The following is a 22485-nucleotide window of genomic DNA, read 5'->3' on the forward strand; positions in this document are numbered from 1 at the left end:
ATATTGTTTTAGTAGGAAGAAAATCTCAATATGGCACCATCAGGAAGAAAGCATCAAGGAAAAGCTGGTAAACCAGCGCAGGAAGATCAAGCCATACCTGCCTATGACTTTCAAGAGGAAAGAAAAGAGCTGAGTGGATCTGAGGAAGATATTAGAGAAGGTGTTTTATCAACTAGATTTTCTTTTTTTTTTTTGAAAATATGAATTTTATGATATTTCTGACCATGAATTAAAATGAAGATATTTCTGTGTAAGCAAAGGCCTGATCAAGCGTGTTTCGTAATATTTCTGACAGTCTCCTAATATGGCTTTGATTGGTAAGAGAAGAAAGCTCTTAAACTTACAGGTAGTGTCTTAAAATAAGATGATGATATGTGTTTTTGTTACCTTTTTTCAATGCAATATCTTTTTATCATCTAGTTGCATTTAATATTGAGAGAAGAGGACAGAGCAGAGAAAAAAAAGCTCTGCTAGCTTGTATGGAGCACCGAGTGGTCACTGCAATGCAAGATGACCTCTACCGGGATGAGGAAGGGTAATTGGAATGTTATACTGGCAGGGAAAGGAGGAGGCAGTGCTAAAGTTAGTGGTGAAAATTTAAAGGAAAAAGGTTAAGAATACTTCAGGAAGAATCTGAACAGAAGAAAAGAACAAGGAAGAAGCAGAGACATGAGAACCAACCAGCAGATTCCTTTTTAATTTTGGGAGAAGTGTGAACCTTCCTTAAAATCCAGTTCTCAATCACCAAAAGATAGTATTTGCATAGTCTGAGGCAACTCCACTTCTTTGGGGTTTTGTCTTTCAAAATGCCAGCAAGCATCTCTGGGCTTTATCTTCTTTTTTCCTCTTCTTGATATGCTCAGACTTTTACTTACAGAGAGTAAATTCTATGGGCAAATAACAAAGCCATAAGCAGAGGTGAAAGTATCTGATTTATTTTAGATACTAAATGGATCAAAGTGTACATTCCTACAACTTCTTGAACAGAATGGTTGCAGAACAGAATTTGAAATTGGGAAAAATCTCTCTTTTTTTTTTTTTTTTTTTTTTTTTTGCCTTCTAATGTAATTTCTTGTAAGGATAGCTGAGCTGCCTCATGCTACATAGTTGCTGTTTTCAGGATAGCTTCTATGGCTGTGCACACTAACATATGCCATGTCAAACAAACATACGTTTATATCTGTATTATGTTTTATATTTTGGGTAACATGTTTTTGGTTTGAATTGGATGTAATCAGTATTTTTTCCTTTGGTAATGGAAGACATCTGAGGAAATTGTTTATATTTTAGAAAAAACAAATATATTTGCAGTTTTGCTTTTTTAAGTGGCAGAGCACAAAAATTCAGTATTTTGCAGTGAATGTAAATTCTTACAGATTGTCTTTTTCAATTTTTTAATTATTTTTACCTTTCAGAATGTTGTTTACCTTTCAGTATGTTGTGAGTTTGCATATTTGTGTAGCAGTGGATTGAGAAACTAAAACTGGTTGAGACCAGCCTAGGGGAGCTCATGGCATTGTCAGCTCAAATCTAGGCTTCCAGAAGAATTTATGGCCATCTGTCAACATCAGATTCAAAGTTTGAGGAGCTACATGTGTTTTAGCATGCCTAATGGATGAGAGCTGACACATAAGACGTGTTCAGAGAAGTGGGGTTGCAGAAGAGTAACTATTTTTAATAATTCAAGTGATCTTCTGTGAAATACAAGATTTTTGTAAATTGCCTTAAAATTTATATTAAGGTGAAATACCAGTGGTGGACAAGCATGGGAAGAAAAGACCCTTGGTGACTCCTCATGTGGTTTCAGATGATGTGGGGTAAGGTTTAGAATATCTTTGTTTCAAAATGAACAAGAAAGTCTTAAACAGATACTAATTTCAGTTATTCAGTATGCTTATTTTACTTTCTTTAAACATTTAATTCAGTTCAGGAAAAAAATCAGGTGACAGGTAATACATTAGCAGTAGTTTGGAAAGAAAAACTGACATTAAAATCAATTCTACAGCTTCTTTGTAGATACTTTAGAACGTCTGTGAAAAAATAAGTATTTGTGAGTTCTCCAAATTGTGTTTCTTTCAAAAGATGAAAAAAATTGTTGATTTTTTTCACTAATTTTTTCTCTCTGATCTTAGTTGTTTGATGTTATTAACAGTACTTTAAATGATCCAAGTATTACAGGAAACGTGAACAGTATAAAAATAATGAAAAAATATAAACTTTTTTTTAAGCAAGGTTAAGAACAGTTAAGTTGAAGATACAGGATTTATTTTTTAGTTGATGAAAACAAATGTGATATCTACAGTGTCTTTCTGTATTTGTCTGTTACTGTACCACCATCTTACAGTGGTGTACGCATCTTAAAACTGCTATAGAAACAACCCTAGTATTTTTTGTCTTGGATTTTTGGTTATTGTCTCATGCTAAACTTGCTAGACTTCATTTGGTGTTCCAATTACATTTTCTGTTTTCTGTATGTGGAATGAACCTTCATATTTACCATACTTCCTCACTCAGGACTGTCCAAAGGCTTAATAATACCTTTTTCTTGGGGAGTAAGTTAATAGACTTCTGTAAATCAAAAAACAAACAAACAACAAAAAAAAACAAACTAGTCTAAAAACAGAACTCTAGCAGGAGGGGGAGAGGAGTAAAACTGTAATTTTTTATCTTGTAGAACAGCAGCAGCGCTGTAATTGTGTGCAGGTAATAGGCATGTAAAAAAAAATAGGTTAAGTTTTAAGTATCCATCAAGTCTTATTCTGAAGTAATTTGTGCAGAAAACAGGCAAATAAATTTTTAAACAATATTTTTTAGGGGTGAAGTGCAGAATATGTTGGAACGATTTGGAGGTAAGTAAATATACGTTCTAATAAATTAAAACATGGTTCATGTTTAAATTGCAAAGTTGGCAATAATTCTTTTTCACAAAACTAATTTTCAAGATTTACATTGGCTACAGCCACTTTCCAGGAAAAAAAAAATAGAGCAGAGGGAAAGGGAAAGAACAGAACAACTGCATGTAAAGGAAGATTCAAGTATCAGTACAGATGAATTATAAAGGAAGAAAGGCATGAGTGCTTTTGATTCTCAATCCTATTTGTAATTAGAAAAAATGATCCTTAAAGATAATATTTAAGAGGCAGTGATTATATTTAAGAGAGATAGGACAATGTGAGTTAGAATGCTGTTCTCACTCTCAATTTGTTATTACAATGAGGTAGATGGAAGAAATAGGGGATTGCAGGAGTGGAGTAAGAAACGAGAGGCATGTAAATACAAAGAGAAGTGGCGAAGTAGAACAAATGCTTCAAAATCTAGACAAAGAATGGCTGTAGGTTGTAGAATATAGTTATGGTATAGAATGAGCTAGTAATCTGCTTTACAGCTTCATAAATCTAGAGAATAGGAACTCAGTACAAAAGGGAATTTCAGCGATCAGGAAGAATAATGCAAGATTCTCGCAGAGCCAAAGATTGAGGCTAAATGGTCTTGATCACCAGGTGATGATTGTGGAGAGATTTGTTTGTATCACCATATATTTATGTACATCACTTTAATTTAGTCTTCATTAAGTATAATCCTCAGATGGCTTTACTTCAGGTATCCAGTTGAATTCTAGATAGCTGATAGTTTAGAAGAAAACACATTTTACTGGTAAAGAATTTATAGTACACAGTCAGAGATAATGTAATAAATTAGCAAAAAGCAGTGGAAGGAAAGGAAAACTTCTTAATACTAGTGTTATCTCCATAATAGCTTGTTGATAATTTTGTCATATGTGTGAATAAATGGCATACACAGTCTTTGTTTGCATGCAGATCTTAAGGTGAAAGAGGAGTTGCAAGGAATTCATTAATCTGTGGATTGAGGCTTTGCTGTTAAGGCAAATATTAGAATGGTGTTCAGATCTAGCAATCTATAATAGGAAGAGGATTTCAATGTTTAATAGTAAGAAGCTATGATTGCTTTTAACTGAAGACTCAAAGATAGAATAAAAGTAAGAAAAAAAATACTGAATTAGAGAGAGGATGCTTTCCAATAAGGTTGGCATTAGCAGTGGCAGATGTCTCAACAAATTATAGGGACAAATTCAGCAGATGTTTCCTGATATCTACAGCAAAAAGGAAAAACAATTGCTTTATGTATTGAATCTGAGGTAACTATGACTTGCTTATTAAATCTCCAAATATAAATTGAGACAGCCATATTAACTGATTAACTTGCATAGTTTTAGAAAAGTACTCAGAGATTCTGAAGTATGAGAAATAGTTTGTCATTTGTTCATATTCATCAATACATTGATAGTGATAGTGATCATATACTTCTAATTCATTTCTGAAATCTTAAGTAATTTGAATATTTCTCCAGAACACTTGGGTTACTTTTTTTTTCCTAGACAAAGCATTATTTTTAAATTATTAGCATAACTAAATTCTGTGAAGGTCTAGAAATTATGAGCTAGTAGTGTTGTCATGCAGCTAAATTAATGAAGATTTTGGTGGTGTAACTAAAACATTGTTGAACACTAGAGAAGATCAGGATGCCTTTACTCAGGTTTGTGCAAGACATCTCTAGCTTTGAATAAAAGAGAACTTAAAAGACTGGGAAATCTCCAAATGTTTTAAGCATGTGTGTGTACTTACTGTATAGATGAAGCTCATCATGGATCATAATAATCAGTAGAAGATGACAAGATTCAGTGTGTAAGGAACTAATTTAAATGTATATAAAGGAAGAAATGCAGCTACGCTGGACTCAGACTGCTGGACAGTTGCACAAACGTGACATTGTACCCATGGCTGTCCTGCCCAAAGTGAAAGAAGTGAATGCGGAGTCTAGGCATGGTGGGGCCTGCTGGGTCTGGCCCTTGGGAAAGGTGGGATCCAAAGCAGGTGCTAGTGTGATCAGTGGGGCCGGGCAAGGAGCCATTGCAATGCTGGAAGCCAGGAGTTGGGTAGGGTCTCTGGAGACTTAGGGAAGCAGCACTGAAACCAGTGCCAAGAGCAGGCGGAACAAAGCTCTTAAAGGAGCACTCAGGAGCCCAGAACACATTAGGTATTGTCCATTGGAACGCACCTTGTATGCTTTTCCAAAGAGCCTCAACATCCTTTAATAAAATGCATGTGTCTTGGTACACGTAATTTCTAAATATTCTTTGTCTTAATCTAGCTGACATTAACAAGGCTCTCCTAGCTAAAAGGAAAAGATTAGAAATGTATACCAAAGCCTCACTCAAAACCAGTAACCAGAAAATTGAACATGTTTGGAAAACACAGCAGGAGCAAAGGTAACATTTGTCCAGGCTTTTTAAACATGTGAAGTCAAATTCCCTTTTGTGTTACGAGATAGTTTTTACATCATCTTACATACAAGCTATATCCTACTTACATATCTAGTCAAGTGCTGTTTCTTTTGACTCCAGTTGTGTCTGTGTCATTAAATTGTCAATAACAGTTTAGGATAGCACTTTCTCTTTTGACTGAAGAAATTTAAGATTTGGAATTTAGAGAGCAAGGTACCTTATCTGGCTGAGTTTACTATTTTATTTTTATGAAAAATGGCCTTTAAAATTTTTGTCTTTTTAAAATGTTTTTATTTCTTCTGTTGGAATTTTTCTATTTGATTCTACTTGAAAAATGCTCAATATTTTTTGATTAAAAATTATTTTCAAACATTGTAAACAATTTTCACTCTATATAATGTCACTCTTGCCTCTTACAGCATGTTTAATTACTATTACATCTGATACTACAGGTAGAACAAATTGAAAAATGATACAGATAAAAACTGAAACTTAGCTATGTTTGTAAATGTCTTGCTGTTATTTATATATATATAAAAATATATTTGTCAGTTATATTAACAAGATAAAAATTTGCATAGGTGAGCTAGAGCATAATGAACTAATGAATGAGCTAACTTATCTTGATGATTCACAAGATTTTATTAAAAAAACTCCTTGTGCTAAAGCCATGATCTGTAGTTGGATTAGAAAGATATAGTAAATCTGAGACAAGCCAACATTCTGTTAGAAAAAGAAGTTCACTGTCATGTTTTTTTTTTAACTTGATCACTGCATGAGAGTGCTGTTTCCTTATTTGTATATAAATCATGTTCAGTCAGAGTTCTGTGTTCATGTGTGTGTGTTTAGCTTTTCAAAACATACAGCATTCAGTTAGGGCCAGATATCAAAATATCATCTTGCCTTATCTATGCCATCTCCTTTTATTATGATAAGAAAAATGTATATAGTACAGATATTCTACTTCATACATGTAGACTTTTAGCTTCCCTTCTAATTCTTCATAGCATTTGTAATACTTACGGCTAATGTCTGTTTATAGGCAGAAGCTCAATCATGAGTACTCCCAGCAGTTCTTGACTTTATTTCAGCAATGGGATGTAGATGTGCAGAAAGCAGAGGAACAGGAAGAAAAACTAGCGGTGAGTTTGCAGCATGGCATGTATTTTACAGTGTATGCACAAGCAGAGAATAGTGCTGGTCAGATACCAAGAGTTCAGAAATGTAAAAATACTTTATGGAGTTCAAACGTAATATAAGATTGTTTGCCTCTTAAGTATTTCATTTAGGTTTCGTGAATTCCAAACCATAAATGTTTAAGTTTTGGAATATATGGGAAAGTGACGACGTGAAGACTGAGATTGTAGTACTTCACTGTTAAATTTATAAAAGGGAATAAATGGTGCCCTAATCCAGCATATGGCTTGGTGAAAGCCAAGACCATTATGGAGGAGAGAAGCGTTGATTCTGTGCATCCATAGACTGTGGGCTGGAGGAGGAGAGGATGAATGTAGAACTGTACAGGCAAGTAGTTGTCTTTTAGCCTGCACTGCATTCTTTAAAAATGCCTGTGTATGACAAACGTATGAGAATGTGATGACTAAAGGGGGATGGAAACTACTGTGGAATATAATCACAGAACATTCCTGTACTTGTACTCCCAACATGTTTGCAAGTTTTGCTGTTCCACGGGCAGCACGTTTCCCTGGGCAACTCTTGAGAACCAAGCTGGATAGCAATCCCCATAGAATCATGGGATAATTCAGGTTGGAAGGGACCTCAGAGGTCACTCAAGGCTTTACCCAGCATTTAGTCCTTCATTAATAAGAACGAGGATAACTACAAGGTATTTCGCCTAGGCATACAAAAACACTTGGAAAATTATAGAAGCAAACCTCAATACAAGACCAGAGCAGATAAATCTCTGCTGGGTCCATGTAACCCCAGTTCATCTACTATTCCCCTCCCTCATCTCTGTGGATGTTGCAGCAGAGAGCTAGACTGTAGGACCCAGACTTGCAGTGAAGGCAGAATTACTGATTCTGACAAATGATGTCAGTGTTACTGTCCAGTTGCTTTTGGTCAACTAGTAAGATCTTTTTGCTTCTCCTTCAGAATATGTTTCGTCAGCAACAAAAAGTTTTTCAACAGGCAAGAATAGTGCAGAGTCAGAGACTGAAAACCATTAAGCAGCTGTATGAGCAGTTCTTAAAGGTATAGTACATTCTTCTTAGGAGGCAGCTGATCTTTATCATATCAATTATTAAAGCTGTATTAATTCAGCCTTTACAAAATCTGTTTAAGGAGAATAACAGCCTTGCACGAATCTTCATGTTATGTTGTTAGTACTGTTCCCTGTTTTGTTCAGAACATGGCGTGTTCTCTCTAGGCCTGCGTATACTTTACCTCTAGTTAATAAAAGGTATGGTTGAATGTGTTCTTGCAGGGATCTAATAGGCTCACTTGTTTTAAATATTTAACCCTAGCCTACTTTCTAAATAGAACTCAGTTTTGTGTCAGTTTGAAGATTACACATTAGTCAAACAGGATTTTGTTTTGTCTCTTAGATTTTTGCTAAGAAAACTGATATTTAAAGAAGTGAAATTTCACAATCTATTAAAAATAAATTCTAAGGTGTAATTATTTGCTTTTTATGACTAGCATCCCCCATAAGAATTAGATACCAAAGCAAAGCCATCTGTCATTAATCTTTCTAGCTATTGCTGTGTCTTGCAAGGGAAATGCCCCTTTAAAATATAACTTACAAAGCCCATAAAATTGCTCAGTTATAGTTCCCTTCTTTCCTTCCTAAGAATACTAATTAGAAAGAATTTTCCTTTCTATAACTTAATACTAAAGGTAAACATTCACTAAGATACCAACAGGAAGTAAGAAATAACAGTATATGGTGAAATCAGGACAGCTGTCCAGCTGGTTGGCTATATAATCAGTCCTGTTTAATTTCCCTATTGCTTCATGCATATTTCCTGGTTTTGCTGGCACTCCCTACAAATACCGTGGGTTTTTTTGGATGGTACGCACAGAGCATGTTATATTTTAAACATGTATTTCACAGTTAGTTAATCATTATTTGCCCACTAAACACAAGGTAGTTGATAAATTTAAAATATATACTTTCTTCTTGCTTTCTAATCTACCATTTTAGTGTATGAAGATCTTCAAATATGGATGAAGTAAGGCCATTGATAATGGCTTTCCTGATCAAATCTGAAAAATGTTTCCTGTTAATCAAGTATTAATGTAGATTTTAAAAGTAAAAGCCTAAGCCTGCATTGCTTGTTCTTTTACTTAAGTGACAAGCAACATCTGTTATGTTGAATGCAAATTATTTTTCCTATTATTATCAAACTTTAGTTCTTTTTACAAAACAGCTAACATACTAGACAGCCAAGAAAGTGACTTTGAGTAATAAGTCAATAATTTGACTTTTATTATCTAAAAACATATTTTTTTCTGTTACTTTAAATTAAGAAAACACTTGATTCTTATAATTCCCTTCCCCTATTATTTCTAATTGAGTTATTAGAAATCTAAACTGAGAGGAAAAATTGTAGTACTTTCAGACATTTGTTTTTGTAGCAAGTACAGAGGCAGAGTAGGTTCAGGTCTTAGTTTCTGAAAAACTTTAATTTCTGTTCATTTCCCCACTAACTTTTCTTTTTTGCATGAAACATGAAATTTCAGTTAGCTGTGAGGTCTGTTATTTTCAAGTCAGGGAGCTTTGAAAAGTAATTCAAAATAGAGCAATTCTTTGTTTTATAAAGTTGAAATTTACAGATGATTTTACAAAAATGTGAAAATAAATAACTTTCACAATGTCTTCATCAAAGATGCAAAATCAAATAGAAGTTCAGGTATTTCTATGACTTTTTTTTTCTGAGAAGATCAAAATGTAGAAATCAAGCCTCAAATAATAAAAATAACTTTAAATACAAGTCAAGAAAAACATGTCAAAGCACATGCATAAAGTCAGGTACAACATTATGTATGAAAGGAAAGATAGCCAGTGAGCTTCACTTTAGCTCATTTGAAGAGTAGTATGCAAAAGGGAGGAGATTTAACATTTTCTTTTATTCTTTACTTTTAGCTTCCAGATTTGTCATTAACTGTATTAAACTGAGAATTAAATTGTACCTCCATCATTTCTGACAGATGTCTGCAGATGTCTGTCTTTTTTTTTTTTTTTTCTTTTTTGGAACTCTGTCTATCTTTATTGAAGTGCAGGATACTAACTAACTGAAGTGTCAAAGAAGATGCTGAGTGAAGGAGATGATTGTTTTCTTCACAGCATCTATATTGTTTAAACAGGAATGTAGACTGGAGCATAATTTTTGTTTTTTTAATTGAAACTGCTCAATGTGAAAGTGTTAAACTAAGTTTATCCATAACTTCAGAGCATGGAGGAGCTGGAGAAGAACAATGAAAGTCTTCTAGCTGGTGCACAAAGTGAACTTCGCAAAGAAATGGCTATGTTGCAGAAGAAGATTATGATGGACACCGTAAGTACTGGATTTATAAAAAGTCAGTTAAATGCAAAAATAGAACATTCTATAAGAATAATTTGATACTCATTTAATTAGCTCAGGGAATCAGATTTGGTAAGGCATTTATTCAGTATTGTCGCCTTTTCTTGTAACAGCAACAGCAGGAGATGGCAACTGTTCGCAAGTCTCTTCAGTCCATGTTATTCTGATGGCTCAATGGAGAAACAACTTCTACCTAAGCAACATGATACAAGTATAGGCATTAGCCATAAAGAAGTATGTTAAAATTTCTGTGTTGTAAAGTTCCTATTAAATGGTTTCATGTATTATTCTAAACTCATGTTTGATAATGTTGTAAGAAAGTGTATTGGTAAATTTACTTTTTTTTTTGGGGGGGGTGGGGGGGAAGGGGGAGGAACCCACCAAACTTTAAACCATTTTCTGTCTGCCCAATTAGTCTTTAACTACTTGACGCTCATTTTCATTACCATTGGACTGCTTAAATTGTTTCACTTTAATGCCAAGTTGTGAACCACAGGCAAAATTAATTATATTACACAGATTTTGCACAATAATTTTAGGCTTTTAGGTATATTGTGCAAATAGAAGTATTTTTCCAAAGCTACAGAATTTTAAAATTTTCATAGTTTCAACACTTAGCCTGCCCTATCAGAAGTTATAAAAGTTCCTTAAAGTATGACACATCTTGTGTAAGATTGTTAAATAATGTATATTATGGTAAATTAAGGTAAACTTTGTTTAGTCTTTTGCTGTGCTATGCCTTCTAATATTTTACAGCAGTTCCTAGTTTCCTACTGGTAATAATTTGTCCAGAAGGCAAGATTTCTTTAATTGAATTAGGAGCTGAGTATTACAGCTTTATATGACATTGCTTAAATAAGCATAATTAAATACTACTACATGCATTTGGGGGCATATAGCTCTTGCAGCCCCTTGCTGAAGTAATCTAGTTCATATATTTGGTACAAGCTATTACAACCCATATCATGGAATATTCATTCTTGCAGTTTCAAGTGACTAGCAATTTAGAGAGGCCTAGGTTTTAAGGAGAAATGCTTTATCTTTCATCTGTTGCATTACAGTACACTGATAACATTTAAAACAACCAGTTTAGTGTGCACACAGTTTGTTTCTAAAGAAAGCCTTTAGGTAGGCTGAAATACCTAGTAGTATTGTAATATTTAATGCTTGGATTCCAATATGCTGCAATATGTACCCCTGCACAAAAATGTGGTGTTTTTTCTTAAAAATATATTTCAAAAAACAGTCCATACATATTCTCTCCTCTGCAGTTTACTAGCACTTATATTCCAGAATCAAATCATCTGCTTTCAGTTGCCCAGTTTAGAAAGACAGATTAATGATAGATAAAATTAGCTGTTAGGTTGCAACAGAAGTTGAGTGAGTAACCAGTATGGAGCTGTTAAGACTCAGGGAAGGAGCAAAACCAGAGCATGTATTTCTAGGATATTGATGGCATGCGATGGGTAACCAAGTAACTACGCTAATTTGTAATTGTGGTACTATCTCTGCCTTTTAAGGATATTAGATGATGCTATGAAATAGTTAGTGATTCTGGCTTGGTATCTTTACGATGAGGGTATCCTCATATTTCCTATTATTTTTAGTTTTCTGACTGACTCTGCATTAGTTTTCTTTCATCCAGATGCCTCAACTGTATCTTTTAAACTACTTTTACCTACTCCTGGTAGACACTAGACACTGATTTCTCCAGCATCCTGGAAAACCAAACTGCCTCACTTTAGAAAGCAGCCTACATCTTCTCCTACCCTTTACTATTTTCCCTTTTGTTTGTCAGGGTGTAGGCTAAGTCTGCTTGTACATGCTCTGTCTTTCCCACCTTTGAACAGGAGTAGTCAGACTCTGGAATGGGGACTGAACTCCTAGTCTGTATTACTCACTTGAAATGCTATTTCTTTGGCAGTAACTGATACAATTAGCCCTCATGTGTATGAATATAGCCTTCTTATGCAGGAACATGGTGGGTAGATAGTTACTGTGGATGGTATCTCCCTCACCCTGCCCCCACACTTAGCAGAAAACACACCATTCTAAGTTCCTTGAACATCTCAGGAAGTTTTTTGTTTTTGTTTTTTTTTTGGGGGGGGGGGAGGGGTAATAATGTGCAGCAGCTATGCAGCTGTAATGGTGATGTTTTTAAAAACAAATTATAGCATTCTTTATTGTAGAAGGATTCTACAGCTGAAGAAGGATTTTATGAATTCACATCTCAGCTACAAACCAGCAAGTGGAAGTGACAATGATGAACACTATATTCAACAGCATTTTACAGAAACCACGTTTAGTATCTTTTAAAAAAGAAACTTAAGCTTTTAGGGCATATTTGTTTTGCAGATAATGACTTGCTGGTACAGACAAGTAGTTACTTTTATTCAGCTTTTCTCTAATGGCAACAGCAGCAAGTAGTGCAGAACCTTAAAAACAGCCCTTAAGAACAGAGCCATCAGATAACATAATGTGCCTAGCTTAAGGACAGGGGTTGATACTGGACCTGACTTTTATACTTTTAGACAGTTTCTATACATTAGATCTTAATTCCTCGCAGTTTTGTTTGGATAAAGTACGGCTGCAGTTAAATTACAAGGCTAAACTAACACAGTGATAACAAACAGACTTCAGAGAAAATTAAATATGGGTGGGTTGTATTCTCATAGTTAAACAGTCACAGGCAAACAGTCACAGTCATGTAAGTTTATCAAACAGTCATTCATTTGCTCAGTTTCACAGATACAAGTTAGGGTAGGTAAAGATAATGTCCTCAAAGTACCCAGCTACCTGCAGTGTAGCTAATATGTAGTACAATGAGGCAAATAAATTATTAGGACTGCAAAACCAAAAACTGGCCTTAAAAAAATGCAAGCTACAATTGCATTTAGTAGCAGTAGGATATTATACTTAGATACTAGAGAATGAATACTAAAGGCATTCGTAACAGTATTTGGAAATAGAGGAGTTGTTCTGATACGTGTTTCCTTCATCCTAATATTTCTAAAGAAAAAGGTACTGAATTATCAGGACAGGCATTACCTACTAGTTTTACCTCATGGATGCCTCATTCTATCAGTCTTAATAATGCAGTATTGGATTTATCAATACCTCCGACTATAACGTCACAGCAATTCTAAGAAGACTTCAGAAACTAATGCAAGGAAGTTACTTGGTCTATGGAAAAGTCAAACTCCTCTTAGAATTCTGAGTGGCAGCACTTTGGGCTGCAGTCTACATGTACCAGAACAGAAGTACAGAATTAAAGTTGTTTTAACAGGAGGTTTTGACCACAGTATTCATGATACTAAGTAACAGCTGCAGTGCCTAGAACACAGGGAGCATCCTGGTTCAGAAATATTAATCACAATAAAATCTGCACAACTTTTGTATTTAGTAATATCACATCTGGTAATAATCTAGGACAGTGAGCTTTCTCATAGTCTATTTTCTTGAAAAGCTTAATCTGTCTTCCCAAAAAGAGAGGCTGCTTCATTCAACATTTCCCTGACTGCTTCTCCTCGTCTCCTTGATCTATTTAATCAGTCATTATGGTTTTGAACCTGTTCAGGAGCTTGATGAGATGAAATTTTGAAGATATGTATATGAAGATGAGCAGCAATCTGCAGGCATACACCAGTGGCATATCTCAGCATATCAAACAAGGATATGAACTTAAAAAGAACAAAATAAAACAAGTTAAAAGCAGAAATATCTTTCAAAATTGTCCCTACTATAAATTCAACTATACTTTACTCAGTCTATCCAAGTTTTATAGGCATTTTAAGAGTTTTATATAGACTGATCTAGTTTGTCTAGGAAAAACACACAAAAAAACCCAAAGCCCCCACAAACCAGTACTAAGCACTTACTTACGTAAGACTGAAATCCAATAAGCAAAATTTAATCTACATTTAGCAGAATAATTTTGAATAAACCACCTGAAATAAAGCATAATTACAAGAAAGATCTGTAATGTTATTTTTATATCTCTGTTCCAAGGAAAGAAAGCCAGTCAGTCCCCAAAACATAAGTTCACATCGTATCCTGGCACTCCATCCCCAGTGGCAGCTTAAATCGGAGGAAGTCTAAACAGTAGAACAGAGTAATAGGGACAAAACTCAATCCATTCCTTTAAATACATTATGCATGAAAAGATAAATGTAAAAGGAAATGCTTACCAATGCTATCCATAGAACAATATATTCATCAACAAAACTGTTGAAGTACTGGTCCAAAAACAGAAGCCCTGGCCCAATAAATGCAGTGTCTTGAAGAGAGATTTCACTTTTTGTCATGTGAGCTACCTATTAAAAAAGAAAAGAAACCACTATATTATCACTGCAACTACCAGGAAACTAGCACCTTATTAAAGAAAAGAAGGGCGGGGGGGAGGCAGGGAACAGAGGAATGATGTCCTTCCTCTCAACAGCCTGCTGCCCAGCACCCAAGGGGAACTGTCAGCAGGCAGGCCCAGGGTTTGATAAATGCTTCACAGCCTACTGCTCCCTGCCAGATTCTTGCTGAAGGGCTAAATAACCTCCCTTTCCATTCAAAATCCAATGGTTTAATCAGCCGATACCAGCTATTTAAGTTTCCAAACAGTGGAAGTCTCTTAAAGGACCTTCAGCTTCTCACAAGGACTTCGTATTTAACAGCTACTATATTTACTGCTGCTATTGTGTTCCAGAAGCTTCAAATAAAGAGCACCCCAACAAGTCTGCCAAAACATCTCTTCTCCCTTTCCAAGTCACTTCTGTTCATTATTGGATCAGTTTCAGCTTTGCTGCTGTTGGTATTTTTAGACTTTACTAGAGAACGTTTAGTTGTGTGTATGTTCTTGAATGTTCTTGTGTAATTATTAAAGTTATATCTATTCCAGTGCATTTTACCTGTTTGGAAGGGTCCCTCCACCCTTATTTTTTCCACGTTAAGACTATGCTAGTGTATTACTAGAAGAGGACACTATTCACTTAAAGTATTTTTAAATTGAATTTGATGAAGATGGCTGTATTTAGCAAAAAATGAACTTGGAAACTAAGCTTTTACTCAGGTGACAGTACTCCTTTTCACTGTTTAGTAGAGATACCGATATAAATGCACAAAGACACTTTACAGAATGACCAAGAGAAGAAGAAAGATTAGTGGGAGCTGGGAAGGAATCTATTTTATTTTCACCTTGAGCCTTCCATATCCAGGATTCTTTGAGACAACTTAAATTCACCATTAATTGAGAGGGAGCAGAAGAAAAGCTTTTATAAAAAGTAGAGATATAATAAAGGACATATGATGAGAAGTCTGTATCAGGAATCAGTAATGACAGAAGGAAAGTAGTCAAAGCAGGCACGTCTGCCATAAGAAATCACTCTATCATTCCTCGCTTCCGTGCATTGCATAACCTTAACCTTATTTCCTAAGTGGATTCCTGAGATCAAAGTGGTCTCTTGGCATAATATACAGCTCAATTATATGCCAAGTAGCAAAATTCACAAGAAAGCCTGTGCCCTAAAGACAGGACAGCCCCCAAATGTTTACATCCAAAAGAAGACTGGTTAAAGGCTTCCACTCTAAGCTGACTAAGGATGCATCTCCACTGCTAAAGGTATCTGGTACTTGGCTCATAGTCCAAGTGAGGCACAATCGCTATGCAGGGTCAGCATCCCTGGAGCAGCTCTGACACATCCAAACTGCACAGAGCTTAATCCATGTCTCCCCAGGGTCTCCCACAAGGTACTGTCCTACGAATTTTTGATTGCAGTTCCCTCCAGCGTGCGTGAAAGACAAGGTCTCTTGAAGCAACATCAGAAAACTGTGGGAGCTAAATTTGGCCTAGTCCTCTCCCTGCTGCCTATGTAGATCAGCCTCTAAAGCAGACTATCCTCAAAGCTACTCATGAATAGTCAAGAGAAACTATGATTTGCTCAAAAAAGTCCATGAGTGAATTAACATACATACAGTGATGAAAGATGGCCAAGAGGCCCTATGAGTGAGCCAAGGTATTTGACAGTGTAAATGAACTGCCTCAAGTTCAGTCTTAAGTCTTAACCTTCTTAATAAAGTCCTCCCTCATAAACTAAGTTAGTAGTAGTGGTCACTAAGTCAACTCCTGTTTAGCTAGGAAGTCGACAGAATACCTGTTTTCAAATGTATGAAAAACTTCAGGCCAAGGGGAAAAAAAAAAAAAAAAAAAAAAAAAAAAAAAAAAAAAAAAAAAAAAACTTCGACTGGATTACTGTTAGCAAGTATGTAGTAGGGCAAATTTTTGTAAAGTGTTGACAAGGTTTTTAAACCCAACGGAGATAAGAAAGAAAATTTTATCTAATTTTAATGATAAAATGATGTCAGATAATTAAGCTGGAAGTTACAGCACTGTTAGTAAGGTCCTAGCTTGAGGGGCCACAGTTCTGACGGTAAAGACAATGTTGTATATAAATTATTATTTCTTATTCCTAGCAGTGAGATAAACAAAGCTTTGAAAGTTTTAACAAGTACAGTCAGCAGTAAAATATTAAAATATGTTTGCATCAGTGTCAAATATAATCTCCCAATGGAAGCCCAAGTAGTCTAGTTCAGTGTTTTGGTCATTACGCAATTGGTAACCTGACAGAGCATAATGGGAGAACTTTCACAGTACTCACTGATCTAAGCAAGCAAATCTTAAATACAGAATGGTTCTTGGCTAAGAAATTTAGAACTAAAACAAAATTCCTTACCACCAACTTCTGTGAGATTTTAGCATTCACAAATCCAAACGTCAAGACATACAGGCAAGGATGTTTTTCAAACAGCTGTGTTGTAGATTTTTTATAGATCATAATAGCCAGTGTAATAAGTAGTCCAATATTTAGGCCCGGTGAAAGAACACTTGTTCCCTGAAATATAAAGGGACAAAAGATTATTCTTGAGCTTGAATCACACCACATTGTCTAGATTTTACACTTACTGCAACTCCCACTCAATAAAAACAACTAGAATTGCACAAAACTCAAGGCAAGTTCTTTAGCACTATGCTGATGCTATTCATATCCTTCGCAGTGACATCTGATCAATTTTATAAAAAAATAAAAATTCCTTGCTTGTTCCTGTGACAGAATATATGCAATAATAGGTGTAGAGAAGACAAATAATGAAATCTTTGCTTCAGTCACTCAACACTCAAAACATAATGAATAAATAACACTGAGGCATGAAATTTGTATGCTAGCATGCTTAAATGTTCAAACCTTTACAGTAATCATAAATCTCACATTTTTGGTAGTTACATAAATTATTCAAACCTCATTCAGATTTTTAAAGCAACTTACTGCTATTGTAGATCCATTCTTTCCAACTCCACCACCAAAAATAACACGGAAGTAATTGAAAAAAGAAAGTGCTGTTCCACACAGTATTCCAAACACTGCTAAGAACTTCAGTTCTAAGCCTATCAAAGGGACCTTAGCAGGAAAAGCAAGAGAAAGATGTCAAAAGTCAAGGATAACAACATTTTTAAGAAGTGATTAAAAAGCTACTGATAGATGCTAAATAATTGTCTTCTGTTACCTGTTGCCTTCCTGAGAACAAGCTCAGGAGGACAGTACAGGAATTTGTTTCCTTATAAGACAACAATGGATTTCGTTTGGAATGTTCAAACTCCACTTTTGAGTATTTAAGCTTGGTCTTGAAACTCAGCAAGATTTTACTGTATTTGTCCTTACAATGTATATATATATTTTTTCCAACTACATAAGCAAGGCTTGACACAGACTACTGCATAACCAAGGCATGGGAAGGAGAAGGATAGTTCCTCCTACTTCACTAGATTACACAATACAGAATCACAGGAAACACAAACACCATCTGCCTGCTTTGTTTTTTTGGTACTTATTGTTTGTATGCTGTATCTTCACATTTAGAATAGTATCCAGACAGAAACTTTAAAGTTACCTTTCAGAATCAATTGCAGTTTCAAGGAAACTTCCAAAGGCAGCAGAGGATTAAAGGGGAAAAAAAAGTAGCAATTGAAACCATTGATAAGTTTTGAATATAGATTGTTTTGAGATACAGCATAACTACCACAGATTTTAATGCGGACAAAAACCTCCATAATCATACTTCATCAGAGTTTAACGTCTAATGCATCTAACTGTTTCCGAACATGAAAATAAGCTGTTAGAAAACAGAGAAGTAGTGCTTTTCAAGATGTAGGAAAGAAACAGAGTTTAGATAAGCATGTCATAATAGTCAAATAAACTAATGAATTAGTCTGAATTATTGGTGGTTTATATTTAAATTAATTGGCATTGGTTATCAATATCATGGAATGGTCTCAGTTTTCTCATGTCTTGTGACCAAATAGAACTATACATTTCTGAGTAAACAGACTAGAAAGGATCAAGAAGTTAGTCTAATACACTTTTGAACCCTTCCACTTAATTGAGTCTTTAGAAAATCAAAATCAAAACTAGAGATAGGGAAATGCTTTTGGACAAAAAATACTTCTTTAAATATACATAGTTAGAAATATGTTCTGAAGACAGAAGGCTAGAACCAGCTTTGTCATAAATGTTAAAAATTTAGTACATCTCAACTGACATGTAAATTTAGTTTACTAAACTTTCTTAACCCCCTTGTCCTTTCTTAACTTCTCCCAAAATAAAGCCTTAACTTCATCCCATGGTTTCTTTAGATTAAAGCATTTGACCCTTAAGTTTTAATATAAAGCATCCAGGAAGAAGTCATTTAACTGAGCAGAAATGTATGTCTTATAATAAAAATACACAAAGGAAAAAAAATACAAACTATTTGTTAAGGCTTAAGCGTGATCAGAATATTAGTTGCAGATCAGAAGTTCATATATGGCAGATGGAATCTTTTTTCCTCTACGTAGCTCTAAATTCATGCAAAGGAACTTACACTATTTTATCAAAGGTAACTACAATGTAAACATAACCTACAGTCCATATTTGTAAGTTATAACAGAAGATTAGATGACTATTGAGTGTTGATAACACTTGCACAGGATAGCTTCAAATAGCATAGGAACTCTGAATACTTATCAAGAGCTGAATACTCACACTTACCTTATAGTCCCAAACTGCTGTTCCACCACATGCAGATATTAAAAGGAGCGTTGTTATGGCTAGTTGAACCTCAGTTACATCAACTCTAGGAAGAAAGAAAAAAAAAAAAGGGGGGGGGAGATCTAGTTCAAGAAAAAAAAATCAGTTTGGTATAAATGTGAGGGGAATCAAAAAGAAATAGTTATTTTAAGTTACGTCCTCAAGCCATGAAATGCATATGGAATATGATTTTCCTTGACTGAGGAAGATAGTCTATAGGAAAGCGCACACATCCTTAGTCAACATTTAAGATTACACCCATGCTCATTATATACAGCCAGCTACATATAAATTTAATATAGGAGAAAGTTTTAATTAATACCTTGTTAACTATTTGATAGTTTTAAACAAATTTACAAACTTATTGCTGTGTATTTATCAAATCAAAGTTAGAAAGTTAAGGCAAGTTCATAGTAAATGCAATCAAACCTTTCTATTAATAGCATTAATAGTACCCTATATAATCCATGAACAGCAGGTTGGGACAGAAGGGATTTTTAGGCCATTATTAACATTAAAATTTGACAGATGTTGCCTGCAATATTTTGAAGATTGAGTCAGTGGATAGCTAAACATCTGTCTTCTACTTCCTAGGGTATATAATTGATACGTTTCCTTAGTAAAAGCTAACACACACAGGATTTTGTATGCCCTATGAAGTCTAGAGTCTGGTTTTTGCCTTTTTCTTTTTGTTCTCAGACACAGAAGCCACGCTCTGTCTCACTGAATTTGATTATTGAAATGTTTTAGTCTGAGAAGACCTAAATACATAAACCTCTGCTCCACAGAAAGAATTGATACTTTCAATAAAGCACTCAAAAAACCCACAACATCTAAGGTACTATCTACACTACTGAAGATAACTGATACAGGCACCAGCTCTTTGTACTGAAGTTGCAATCCAACCACAACATATAAAATAAATTTCATTAAGCAATTAGAGTAATTTGCTCTTTTAAGGTATGATTTGCTCTCTTAAGGTTGCACAAACTGTTGTTATTATGAACTGTTTGCACAGGAAACTGTGGTTTTAAAGGGAGTTGGGATAAATGAAAACATTTATCTGATGTAGATGTCCGCATTAAACTCTTCTCTTTCATCTGAAAGACAGTGGTAAAATATGCTAAGTTTTACCACATGCTTCAAACTTAGTCTTAGAAGCAATATTTAAGCAGTAACTAGACAATATGCCACACTGCTCTTAACTGCCCAAAGCCACTGAAACAGGTAGTCCTCTCTCCTTCCTCTGCTCTTTTCCACACTCACTTGCACTAGTGATGGTACTCATATGATGGTAAGATGAGCCAATTCAACTTGCTAGCTTAGCTTAAATTTTTATTTCTGTCTGTTTAATGAGCTGACTTAAAGTCAAATGACAAGAGTTCATGCAGGTAGAAAATGGGATTGTGTTGCTGGGAGTGAGCTTTCCCTCTCTACCAGGAATACTGTTTTACAGTAGCTCAGCCGCTATTGTAGCTGCACAATAAACACGTCATGCAAAAAACATTCATATGCAAAGAGTTCAAGTGTTTCAGAGTTTGAACGCTGTATGAATAAAAACCAAGGTTTCCAAGCTGTACTGCATATATTGTTTGGGGGCTTTTGTTTAAGACAAGAACTTGAAGTTGAATCATTACATGCACCAAAATTTAGTATTTCAACTTTTCAGAGAGGCTCAGACAGTGGGTGGCACCACAGCCCATCTTCTGTACACTTTATTAATACAGCACAAGTCAACACAGTCCAAAGATTTTTCCTCAGTATTTTACGGTATTCTGTATAACTTGACAGTGTCACAGTACCTAACCGCTCCGGTCCTTGCTGTTATCAGTGCTAGGACTCTCTCCATCATTTGACTTCTAGAAGTCAGAGCTGCTAGTTGAGGAACAGCATCAGTGAAAGCTTCCATCCATGTTATATATTATAGTTAGAACAGTAAACTCTGACTTCATTTGGACTCACATCTCTATGCTTAAATTACTCCTTTTAAATCAAAAGAAGTCATTTAGAAGATATTCTTAGAAGTTCTTAGAGAAGTTGTGTCTACTTAATTTCAAAAAGAAAACATGGAACACATGCTTAAACCCTGACACCTTCCAAACTGTTTGTACTGTGCAGTATCATTCTATTTATATGAAATCCATTAAGTTTTTATGAAGAGGTTTTTTATGTGTTATGGGAACTTCAGTGCCTTCCTGATATGGGGAAATCAATCTCACATGTTTTGTATGAACAAAAGACACAGAAAAGCAATCACTTGTTCAAAATTCCAAAGCTCACAACATAGTCCATCTCCCTTCATGTAAGTCCAGTGTCTTAGGCACAGAAATTATTCTCTTTGACCATCGCTCTAAAACATCCATTCTTGTCTACAAGACGAGATGTCCTTAATAGTAATAATAATAATAAAAAAAAAAAGAGAATGAGTAAGCAGGCAGAACAGTTATAGTTTGTGTGGTAAAACACATCATCAGCAAGTAAAGAGAGCTCTCAGCATCACAACAGAGACAGCTTCCTTCTGAGACAGACCGTATGCATGGAGAGCTGACTGCTAGCCTGTATGGCCAGCAATACTCAGATTTGCTAAAGGGCTTGTTACAGGTCAGAGCTGGGTAGTAATACAAACAGGTGATTTAAAACATGACTAGAATCATCTGAGGAATAACTTTCATCTATTACCTTTTTCTTTTTTTTTGCTAAGAAAATCACTGACCTTTCCCCAGTCATCTGGCTGAGATTTACAATTGTAAACTGGAGTCATAATCAAGAATCTATTTTTCTGTTTCCAGAAATCTTCACTAAAGCACAGCTCATGGTTCAAACACGGTAAAAGGCCATGGCTAGGTACCACTGCAGGTGTGGGAGCGTTCAGCATTCCCCATCCTATTAAGGGTTAAATTTAAACAGCGATCTTCCATACAACTGTCAATGACTCCTCCCACTACAATCTGGGGAGGACAGACTACATTTCTACAAAATCATGAATGGCATCACAGGAATCAATACAACTGTCATCTAACAAAAAACCTAAAGGACATCAAAGACAATACCAGCTTGATTAAAAACAAAGCCCCCAAATAAACCTGGGGTAATTCAACATGCACTAGGCACGGCTTTGTGCAATTCCTTGGCAAAGCGCATAATAGATGCAAAGAGTTTGTTCAAAGGCAGATTGAGCATGGTCACAGAAGAGAAATCCATTATCAGGGGAATTTCTCTAAAAAGGCATGTGGTTCAGATTCCCCTGAGCTGAAACTGGTGGCTGGGAAACTATGAAGGGAGGTATAGTAGATGCTTGCTCTGTACTTACTCCTACACAGAGCACTTGTTTACAGTCCCTGTGAGCAAAGCAGAACTCTAGTCTGAGCCTGCATGATGCTTGTATAAATTCTGAGAATAATTCTGCGATAAAGACAACAAAATAGATGCAAATGAAGCATATGTAGCTAAAGTACAAGTCTTGTCCTCAATATAATGCAGTTTTAAAGTCCTTACCAGGTAGGACACAGGTCTGCTGAAGGCAGGAGGA

General features: G+C 35.3%; 2 protein-coding genes across 2 annotated transcripts in view; one reads left to right on the forward strand and one right to left on the reverse strand.

Annotated features, from left to right (window-relative positions):
• Positions 1-10101, forward strand: SYCP3 (synaptonemal complex protein 3). Its single transcript, XM_062589560.1, has 8 exons — positions 1-160; positions 1742-1817; positions 2815-2849; positions 5170-5287; positions 6345-6444; positions 7418-7516; positions 9718-9822; positions 9963-10101. Exons 1-8 carry the CDS (start codon positions 31-33, stop codon positions 10014-10016), a joined length of 717 nt encoding a protein of 238 aa, XP_062445544.1. The 5' UTR covers positions 1-30; the 3' UTR covers positions 10017-10101.
• The window catches only part of CHPT1 (choline phosphotransferase 1), a 22828-nt gene continuing 10223 nt past the window's right edge, over positions 9881-22485 (reverse strand). The window contains exons 4-9 of the mRNA XM_062589550.1: positions 18918-19002; positions 17160-17291; positions 16569-16727; positions 14037-14162; positions 13419-13529; positions 9881-10042 (exon numbers count right to left, since the gene is read on the reverse strand). Coding sequence (XP_062445534.1) covers positions 9998-10042; positions 13419-13529; positions 14037-14162; positions 16569-16727; positions 17160-17291; positions 18918-19002 — 658 coding nt within the window. The 3' untranslated portion in view covers positions 9881-9997. The remainder of the gene's footprint in view (positions 10043-13418; positions 13530-14036; positions 14163-16568; positions 16728-17159; positions 17292-18917; positions 19003-22485) is intronic.

Source organism: Rhea pennata, chromosome 1 (assembly GCF_028389875.1).
Source record: "Rhea pennata isolate bPtePen1 chromosome 1, bPtePen1.pri, whole genome shotgun sequence".
Lineage (NCBI taxonomy): Eukaryota > Metazoa > Chordata > Aves > Rheiformes > Rheidae > Rhea > Rhea pennata.